The sequence below is a fragment of the Telmatherina bonti genome, assembly GCF_933228915.1.
Source record: "Telmatherina bonti genome assembly, chromosome: 14".
NCBI lineage: Eukaryota > Metazoa > Chordata > Actinopteri > Atheriniformes > Telmatherinidae > Telmatherina > Telmatherina bonti.
In genome coordinates this window covers 10,593,299-10,604,163 of record NC_136612.1, presented here as the reverse complement: position 1 = coordinate 10,604,163, position 10,865 = coordinate 10,593,299, and the positions used below count along the sequence as shown (strand labels likewise).

The 10,865-nt window shown below is 36.1% G+C and overlaps 1 protein-coding gene across 2 annotated transcripts in view; it reads right to left on the bottom strand.

Annotated features, from left to right (window-relative positions):
• The window catches only part of nsfa (N-ethylmaleimide-sensitive factor a), a gene marked incomplete at both ends in the record, with an annotated part of 21,801 nt that extends 11,151 nt beyond the window's left edge, over nucleotides 1-10,650 (bottom strand). For both annotated transcript variants that reach the window (XM_079252965.1, XM_079252964.1), the window contains 11 exons: nucleotides 1,266-1,453; nucleotides 1,688-1,762; nucleotides 2,641-2,806; nucleotides 2,883-3,082; nucleotides 3,636-3,791; nucleotides 4,540-4,615; nucleotides 6,290-6,400; nucleotides 6,505-6,671; nucleotides 8,490-8,529; nucleotides 8,618-8,717; nucleotides 10,568-10,650. In XM_079252965.1, the coding sequence (XP_079109091.1) occupies nucleotides 1,266-1,453; nucleotides 1,688-1,762; nucleotides 2,641-2,806; nucleotides 2,883-3,082; nucleotides 3,636-3,791; nucleotides 4,540-4,615; nucleotides 6,290-6,400; nucleotides 6,505-6,671; nucleotides 8,490-8,529; nucleotides 8,618-8,717; nucleotides 10,568-10,650 (1,362 nt within the window). The remainder of the gene's footprint in view (nucleotides 1-1,265; nucleotides 1,454-1,687; nucleotides 1,763-2,640; nucleotides 2,807-2,882; nucleotides 3,083-3,635; nucleotides 3,792-4,539; nucleotides 4,616-6,289; nucleotides 6,401-6,504; nucleotides 6,672-8,489; nucleotides 8,530-8,617; nucleotides 8,718-10,567) is intronic.
• Between the last annotated feature and the right edge of the window lie 215 nt (nucleotides 10,651-10,865).

Here is a 10,865-nt window from a genome sequence, read left to right as displayed (position 1 = left end):
ATATATATACATATATATATATATATACATATATATACATATATATATATATATATACATATATACATATATATATATATATGTATATATGTATATATATATATATATATGTATATATATGTATATATATATATATATACATATATACATACATATATATATATATACATACATATATATATATATATATACATACATATATATATATATATATACATATATATATACATACATATATATATATATATATACATATATATATATATATATATATACATATATATATATATATATATATATACATATATATATATACATATATATACACATATATATATATACACATATATATATATACACATATATATATATACACATATATATATATATACACATATATATATATACAATATATATATATACAATATATATATATACAATATATATATATATACACACATATATATATATATATATACACACATATATATATATATATACACACATATATATATATATATACACATATATATATATATACACATATATATATATATACACATATATATATATATACACATATATATATATATACACATATATATATATATACACATATATATATATATACACATATATATATATATATATATATATATATATATATATATATATATATATATATATATATATATACACACATCTATAGGTTGTTTTTATTTTTTTAGGTTTTTTCCCCCTCTCTCTTTGTCTCTTTCACTTTTCCTATGAGGTGTTTTCTCTTCTCTGTCTGTGTCCCTTCTGTCCTCTCCGATCTGGTCCAGCAGTACAAACTTTACAATGCAAACAATAATGCAAAATAAATATAGAAATAAAATAAAAATTCAGAAAGTCAAGGGGATCATTATATCTTTAAAGCTTCCCTTGGCAAAGTAAATTGCTCAGCAGAACATCCAGACCATCATCCTGCTTGGCTAAATGCTGGACAAGACACATAAAAAAGAAAAAGAAATAAAATCTTATAAAACCTTTGCTAAAACTTGGGAACCTTATTCAAGCCTTGTAGGTATAACTTTGTAAAATAACAGGCCTCAGTATGTGTTTGCGTATTGTGCTTAACGTCATTTAGATACGGTAACTGGAGGGATTGTTTTGTCTGACTGTGGGGGAAACGTAGGGGAGGGAGTTCTTTGTAAATTTATTTTTAAAAAATCCTTAAAATGAAAATAAATTTTTAAAAAAAAGTGAGGAAGGAGAGAAGAGACCTTGATGTGTCGGTTCATGGCGGTGGACTGAGCTGCCCGGACCAGTCCCTCCAACTCTGCACCGCTGTAGTTCTTCGTCTCCGCCGCCAGCTCTTTGACGTCGACGTCTCCCGCCAGCAGGTTGAAGCTTCGCATCTTGTTGGTGTGGATGTTCAGGATCTGAACACGGCCCTTCTCGTCAGGCAGACCTGCACAGACGATGCATCAGTCAGAGGTGAAGAAAAGTAAAACCATGAGAAAACTGGGCCGATGTAAAAAAAAGAAAAGGAAAAAATCAGAAATTGTATCAAATATGTCACGTTGAGCTTTAAAGGGTTAAAACATCTCCTCTCTCTTTTTAAAACAGTTTCTAACCATGATGACATTTCCCATGTAAGCTTGAGTTAAAAGAATTCGTTGAAGAGAGGCAGACGACTGCTTACCGATTTCCATCTTCACCTCAAACCTGCCGGGCCTCATCAGGGCGTCGTCGATCAGGTCTGGCCGGTTGGTCATACCTGGACAGGAGGACACACAGAGACGTAGAGGCTGACCGGAAGGATGAGGGATGATGTGCATAGCGGGGGGGGGGGGGCTGGATAAATTGTGTTTGTAGTAACCAGTCACATGATGACACTGCAGACGTGGGAAAAACAGATCATCCTACATAAAAACACGTCATGGTCATGTAATAACTACTGATGTGGATATTAGTTACTGTGATGGACCGGCGAGCTGTCCAAGATATACCCTGCCTGTCGCCCAAAGACTGCTGGGATAGGCTCCAGCTTCCCCGCGGGCCTTCATCAGACTCAGCGGTTAGGATGATGAATGAATGAATGAATGATATTAGTTAACATAGAAATAAAATCCTCTGCAGGAAATTTTAAGCAAAGTTAGGAGATTTTTTCTACAATGTTTTTTGGTAATCAGTGAATGAGACGGTGCATGTAAACATAAATGACAACATCTATGTCTGATGATGCTGGAGGTCTCTGTGAAGAAAGTTTAACCTTCACTAATCCACCAGGACCGTTTGCATCCCAGATACTTGTGACTGAACTTATGTCATGTTTTTATTTCTTTAAGAATTTAGTAAATTTTCTGTTGTTTTTTTTTAATGTTGTTAAACATGTTTCTGTTTACACCAAAGTTAAGCAGCTTTATGTTTTATTATGCTGCATTTGTTTCCTTACTGGGATTTGACCATTGCACCCCTAGTACACTGGTCAGCTGTGAGAAAAAGAAATGGTCTGATGACCTTCAGTCTGGTGACTTTGGATAAAAGCGTCTGCTAAATGACAGTAGAATAGAATAGAATAGAATAGAATAGGATGATGATGATGATGATGATGAACTGTATGAGCCCAGTGGTTTCCCTCTGACGCCAACGTACCGATGACCAGGATGTTGTTAAGCTGCTCCACGCCATCGATCTTGGAGAGTAGCTGGTTGACCACGGTGTCGTGCACGCCCGTGCTGCTGGCGCCCGTGCCTCTCTGCTTGCAGATGGCATCCAACTCGTCAAAGATGATGATGTGGAGACCACTGTTGGCTCCCAGCTGCAATAAAGAACATTTTATTTACCAGTTGTGTTTTTCAGCCTCGTCAGCGCAGCTGACAGAAAGAGTTTCTCACCCTCTTCTGCTCCTCCTCGGCTTCAGCAAACAGTTTGCGGATGTTGGCTTCAGACTCTCCCACGTACTTGTTGAGGATCTCCGGGCCGTTGACGACCTTCGGCTCTCGGGCGTTGAGCATCTTGCCAATCTGCCTGGCCATCAGGGTTTTACCACATCCTGGTGGTCCAAACAGCAAAATGCCCTTCACGTGCTTACACCCTGAAATAAAGACAGCAAAAGGGTTTAATAAACGACAGTCTGAGAAGGAGAAAAAAGGAACAGAAAGATAAGTAGAGGAGTGGAGATGTAAGAAGAAATGGGGAGAAAACGCTGCATGTAAGGACATAAAAAGCTTCGATGTTTGCAAAGCCAGGAGGAGAAAAACAGATTAATAAAATGTAAAATTGTGTTATTTCTGTCTCATCCCTCTGCAGACATGGGAAAATACTTCTGCTAACCACATTTTCTTCATTTTATTACCAAATATGACATTTTATGTGGGGATGTAGTGCTCAGTATACATAATTTGATTTCCCTCCCGCATTTTCATCCATAAAAGTAACAAGCTGTCAGCAATAAATTTGTCCAATCTATTCATTGAAATGATGAAAAATTACATTAAACAAATCTTTCATTTATTCAAGTAATAGCTGGAAAAAGTTGGACTAGAAGACTGAGTGCAAGAACATTCCTTTTTGGAAAAACAAGAGTATTTAGCAGGCAAACCTGTAAAAAAGCAGGTATAAGAGGGGAAATAAAGGCGGTTTCTCACCCATCTGCTCCACTATGTCGGGAGGGAAAACTCGGGAAGCAAAGGCTCTGCGGAAAATGTCGGAGAATTCTTTATCCAGACCTCCGATTCCCATCTTCTCAAAGTTCCAGTCTGGGTTGATGATTGTCTGTCGGGCTTCCTTGGTCTTTGCCTTACCTGATAAAACACCAAAGATCATCAAACACTTTGCAAGCAAATCACCTGAACGTACAAATGAACATATTCTTAAATCAATGACGGAAGAATAAAAAATTTGTAAAAAAACAGGATAAAGTGTTTTTTTGTGGATTTGGTTCATTGCTCTGACAAGGCATCTTCATGTTAAAAATCACAAATATAACCCCAAATTCAGATGTTTAATATGATGTATAACTTGTTTACGCAATACTGAGCAAAATTAAACTGAGGTACAAAGTTTGCAGATCTTCCTCTGCATTTATGATTTAATTTTCAAATTCCAAATGTATGTAATTAATGTAGACGCTTTTTTTTTTTCTTTACAATTACCTCCAACCCCCTGAAATGATCTGGTTGCAGACGCTTTTATTCAAAGCAACTTACATGTGATCAGTGATCAGTTAACCATAGCAATGAACCTAACATGCATGTCCTTGGATGGCGAAAATTAGTCTGCATACCCGGAAGGAAACCATGTATGCACCAGTTTAAGAACCACTGCTTTGGAAGACAGCGTTGGGAAATCTACAGGCTGTTTTGGGAGAATGTGTTCTTGCTGCCATCTTGTGGGCTGAATAGTTACATGAACATCACCAGGCTTCATGTTGCTGCAGGCTTTTATTATACCAGTGGTTGCATACTGATGAAATATGTCAACATTTTCAACAGCGATTCTTAAACAAAGTGAAAGAACTTTTTCTAGAATTAACAGAAAGAAGTAACGTACCAACAAGTGTGAGGGAAGAATTCTCCGCCTTCTCAAAAATCACCTGGCTGTTTCCCACCATTAGACCAATGTCGATCTGTCAGAGTAACAAGACTTTCAGACATTCCTCCATTTGGAAATGCAGAATATTTACACTCATTTAGATGTCCACAAAGAGCAGAATGACCAAATTATTCCCTGAATCTTATTGAAAAGCAAGTTATGTCTTTCTATGAAGTATTTTGGGACGTGCTTCAATAAAAGCTTGAAGAAACAAATACGGAAAACACTGAAATAACATGAAATAGAGACCTTTATACAAAATTGGAGACAAAGATAATATATCACAAATTCCAAACATATCAATATCTTTTCTTTTCCAATATCAAATTCGGCAATACAGAAACTTCAGAATTTAAAGTTGGTAAAAGGTGAAATAATGACAGGGCTTTGCATTCCCTTGAGAGTGGTGATGATGTTTAATAATTTGTCTTTACAGCAAGAACTAAACATTTCAGTGAAGATATAAAATATGTTTATGTTGACATTACACATCTAGCAGCTAGCAAGTTCTGCTACGCTAGCTTTAACTGTTAGCATCTAAGACACATTTACTCAACTGAAGTGTTAATATGTCAGGAAAAAAGTAAAACTTACTATTTCAAAGCTCTATGGAAAAAAGAACCTAAAGAATAACAAATCTGTATTTGCTGTTTTAGTAATATTACCTCATGTGTCATATAGTTTGTCATTTAAAAAGTGCTGTGTCATTGGAGGCTAAGGAGTCTTGCTTATCTTTTATGCCATTTTAAAGAAATAATTGGATAGTTGATCATAATCATAATAGAAAATGTTAAAAAAAGAGTGTGAAATTATATTTACATTGAGTATTTTTGTTCATTCTGTTATGTTGTTTTAAAGAAATTAACACCCTGTCTCCATTTGTTGCACAATCTCCAATTTCTTAATCCAGTATTTTGTTTTCCATCTCAAATTAAAAGATAAGCACCGAAAACAATTTACTAAATATATTTCTGCTCTTCATAACTAAAGGCTAAAATAAAAATGAAAGTGCAAGTTAGGTATTTCTAATGACTTACAAGGTTAAAACAGCATCCTTATAACCAGTACCTTCTGACTCATAAAACTCACTGCATTTGACTCCATAAAATAAGCCCAACGTGAGTACTTTAAATAATATATGTTATTATTAGTTTAGACAGATTAAATTTTGCCACCATAATCCAATAACTCAATATCAAGGACTATTTTTGCTCTGTTTTTTCATTTCCCCCAATTCCCTTAACTTTTGATTGTTTATAGCTAAACAAACAGACTAACAGTAGAAGGCAGGGGGAACAGGACAAGCGTTTTATAAGACGGCGCTGCCATTGTTCCACACTTTCAGATTTACTGTTGAAGGAACTAATTCATATAAGCCATGTCTATTTAGCTATGAATGAACTTTGAGCTGACATGCTCTCTTTTATAATGACTCAACTCAAATTATATCTGTGCATTCTGGTTTTTAAAAGCAGTTCAACTTCAAGCTGACTCTCTATGGAGTGTAATTACTGAGGGGAAATGTTGCCCAGAACAATCAACAAAATCCCACCAGAGCCAGAAGTGAATCACAGATAGACTCCGATAAAATCTGAAAGGGATAGCTGGTATCTTCAAGGAATTTGCTCGACAGATGGAACAGACAACTCAGAGTTGCTTCAATCCATCCCTGATGTTGACTCCACTGGTTTTTTGTTTGGTCCAGTACCTTTTGCTGTTTCTTTCCAGTGGCGGGTTCTCCTTTCAGGATGCTGGCGTCCATCGCCTCAATGTCCTTCACGACCAAGCCAAACAGCTTGTCGCAGAAACTGAACACTAACTGAAAGACAGAAACAATTAAAGTGCAAAAATAAATAATTTGTTCATATCGTTTCATGATTTAGTGTTTTGTTTGTTTTTTTAAATTAGCAGGGAGGTATCAACCTGCTGGGTGACCGAGAAGGCCTGGTTGTTAAACTGCTGGATGAACTCGGCGGCCATCTTGTCTGAGTCGTAGGGAGAAGAGTCGGTGCTCTTTTTTTGAAGGAAGTCAATTTCGATTGTCATGGCGCCAATGCACTGCTTGGACTTGTCAAAGTTGTAGTTGGACACTAAGTGGACAGAAAAGTCAAGGCAAGTGAGGTTTATTTAGATAGCACAATCCAACAACAGGACGAATCCGAGTGTTTTACAGACAAGAAAACATTATTATATAGGAAGAATAATTCAAAATTAAAACAAAAAAGAGAGGAAAAGGAGATAACATTAAGTTAAAACTAGTAAAATCATGATCAATTCCAGCTTTAAAGAAACATGCAGATTTGGACTCAAGATAAATTTAATACAGGTTCAAACAATTGAGAAAAGGTGGGATTTAAATAAACTGAGTGTTTCAGCTGATCTGAGGCTTTCTGGGTCTTTCTTCCAGACATATGGAGCATAGAAGTTAAACGCAGCTTCTCCGTGTCTCGTTTTGACGCTGGTAACTGATTAATAAACTAGGTACAAACGACACGAGGGGTCTGATCGCGAAAACATAGTTACTAAAAACACTAAAGCTGAGAAAATACCTGCTTTATGGGTGTTTAGTTTCAAATGTTTGAAGCGTCATTTAGTATCGGTCAGTCTAAGGCCATCAGGCCAAAGGAGGTAAAAGTAACGTTTAGAAGATGGCGTGCTTGGTTCAGGGGTCTTAAATACCATGTAGGATGTCAATATGTCTTTTTAATCTTCTGTACTTTGGAAATTAACCTACTTGCTGCTGTTATCATGGTAATTATTTTGTTTCTACCCAACAAATTCAACAACTTCATTTGATCTGACTTCTCTAAAGTGCCCATCAGTGGAATCCTCTCGTAACACACGTCATACACAACCATGTATGTGAACAATTACATGATGGAGTCTGTTCGTTTTGCAATAGCAAGGTAAAAAGCAAGTATAATTTTTTTTAACCTTAAACTCACAAATAAACACATAACTAACAACTATCTTGGACCAGCAAGGATCAGAGTGATGTTTTCCAGCAATTCAAAGGATTTTCTGTCAAATTTTAAGAATTAGTAAAAAAATTTTCTCTTTTATGCTAACATGTTATATTTTATGTGTGCTTATTATTATACAATAATATAACATAATATTCTATCATTTCTTTCAAAAGCTTCTGAGTCAACAAAAGCAAAAATACAGAAACTTTATTTTAAAAGAAAATTAAACAAATGTATCTAAAAAGGCTCGTTTATGAACTCTTGTGTATATAATAAAGATAAACTATGTGAAATGATGCTTCCATCATTCTTCCATGTGTCTTTTACGTCACCAGAGTTCAGAGTTCACTTCTGTCTTCTGACACTGATTGGTCGCGCTGACGTTCCAATGTATGAAGTTTTTTACAACTGTCCAAAAACACCGTAAGAAGTAGAAGAATGAAATAAAAAAAGTATCTGTTGTTCTACTCAACTTCTTTGGGTGCTTTTTATTTGATGGTTTCTCCATCGTCTGCTTCCTTTTTTCTCTTCTTCTCTGGTTTGTACCTTTCAGTGGTTGTATGTCAGCTATACAACTCAACAATGACCCTGAGATTTCCACTGGTATTCCTACATTGATGCATCAAGTGACAGACAGCTAAGCGGACCATATTATGCAGAGAACTGATGGGAGACGGAAGAAACTGCATGTCCATCTGCATATCCATCTTCTACGTCAAGCATAAATGAGCCTGAAGGGTAATCACCAAGTGAAAATGTCACTGCAAGCACATAAAATCCTTCTATAGCCTTGGAAAGACTGTCAAAATAAAACAACTTAGCATATTAAAGTATTCACAAGCATCAACATGTAAACTGCCTGCAAGCCCCACAAAGTCAACCATAGTGACAGAAGTGGAGTGCTTATGAAGTGGCACATCAGGTGCATAAAGGACGTTTTACCTTCAACCTCCTGGCCAATGGAGAGACCAGCCCATTTCCTCTATGGAGAGAAATAACGAAGGTTTTAGCATCTGGGCAGCAACTGGTCAACAAGTTGTGTGAGTCTTTATTATGCCGTATTTATGTACCTGTGGCAAGCTGAAAGCAATGGTTCCAGCTGGTACCGTGTGGTGGGTCTTGACTGTAAACACAAACTTGTGGTTGGGGGTTGTCTTCACAGTCACGTGTCTGCAGAGACAGGCCATAAACATTCATTAATACTTTCTCAAATCTAAGTATAAAAATCTGCATTTGGCACAAACATTTCCAGAAATCCAGATTTGTGTAAATGTTAAACTACCTGTTTAAATATAATAAATCACATCATTCATTCATCGTCCTAACCGCTTGTTCTAATGAAGGGTCGCGGGATAATACATCACATTACGTTAAATTCAGTGGAAACATTTTAATGCCTACTTTAGAGTATATTTATGTAGCACTTTTAATTCTACAGAAGGACAGTTTTATATCATGACGACATTCTTTTTCATACACAGACAACACACAGGCATGTGGGATTTGAAAAGAAAACAATTAATCTTATAGTTTTCTAAATATTTGCCAGACATGAAATCCCAATTTTAGATATTTTATCCCCAATATATAGAAAAAACCAGGAGAATTCAGTCTTAAAATAGCGTAGTTTATTGTTGCTGGGAGTTTTTGCCCACTTCTAATTTCTTTTATTTGCAACATGAACATGAAGGCTGAAGGAGAGGGTTGTGTGAACTACACTATTCTATGACTGCCCTGTATTAAGTGTTAGTCTTTAAAGTATTGTTTTTGCTGGATGCAGTGGTTCCCAAACTTTTTCTTCTGGGTCCATTTTCATCCATGAAAATAATGGCAAGCCCGCCCTCCCCTCGTCACATGAACCAAAGAAACATACAAAGAAATCGTCATCAGTTTATTGGCTGCTGTGAAGGTATATAGTGAAAACCGTGTCAGTATTATTATCTATTCTTCTGCTTTACAGTGAAATGTTTTAAACCAAGATTCTCTGCAAACTACTTCAGGTGAGCCGAGTTTTCAGTGAGACAGAGGATGCTGATTTAGTAAAACAACTCTGCTATATATCATAGTTAGATAGTTTATATCTAAACAGGCTTTTCATTGTGTTCAGGATAAATTGTCCTCAAGTGGTTGGAATTTGTTTGGCTTCATACTTCATAATGTCATCATACTTTGACACATACAACATAATGTGGTCGCTTCACTACCAACAATTTATTATTATTACATGGTAACAATAATCAGTTGTTGATTATCTCTCCCATATCTCTCGTTCTCTCTGTGATAACTCACCCCCCAGTTTGGGAACTATTAGCTTAGCATTGTATGTTATGCTTGTTTTGTGTTGTGCAAATGAGATGCTACATCGCATCCATCAATAAACTGAAATAAATATTCTAATAAAATTTAGTTTTTTAATAAAAGTAGTCAGTATTGTTCAAATCATTATTCACCTATTTAATCCCATGTTAATATTACTCCAAAAATTCAGAGCCAGATTTCATGCCTGCACTAGTATCAATTAATCTCAGTTAGCTTGGTGAGTGAAAGCTGAAGGAATTGTTGTTTTTTTACCACACACACACACACACACACACACACACACACACACACACACAAAATAATACAAACAATAATACAAACAATCTCTCTGTGTGTGGCCCTGCAATGGACTGGCGAGCTGTCCAGGGTGTACCCTGCCTGTCGCCCAAAGCCGGCTGGGATAGGCTCCAGCTTCCCCGCGACCCTGAATTGGAATAAGCGGTTCGGAAAATGAATGAATGAATACAAACATCCAGTCTGAAAATAGAGTGAAGCACAATATTTCTTGCAATGTGCTTCACAAAATTTCCACTGACTCAATATAACATGAAAAAAAAAAAAAAAACATGATCTGATAGTTCCGTATTGAATCCCCACATGTAAACTTCAGGAAGAATAATGTAGTGATGAGGTGGGTGGAAAGATGGGAGAGACGCCAGTCTGCGTGCCCGTTGGCAAACACAGTGAAAATGACTACTCACTGTCCTGACTGCAGATCCTTCTCGCTCACCACGGCACAATTAGTCAGCGACAGCTCATCTGTCGGGCATCGCCCCGCTTGCATGGTCTGCAAAGCCACAAACAGAGGATGTCGGAAGATTAGGATACAATCATTTTCATTTTTGTCATCTTTAAGATTTAATCAACATTAATCAAAAAAAAAAAAAAAACTCTATTGGGACTAACGCCACAAATACTTAAAGTTCTGTGGGGTTTTTTTTTTTTTATTTGTTTTTGCCCTGCAGAGGCAAAATGGTTAAATTAAATTCCACAATTTGA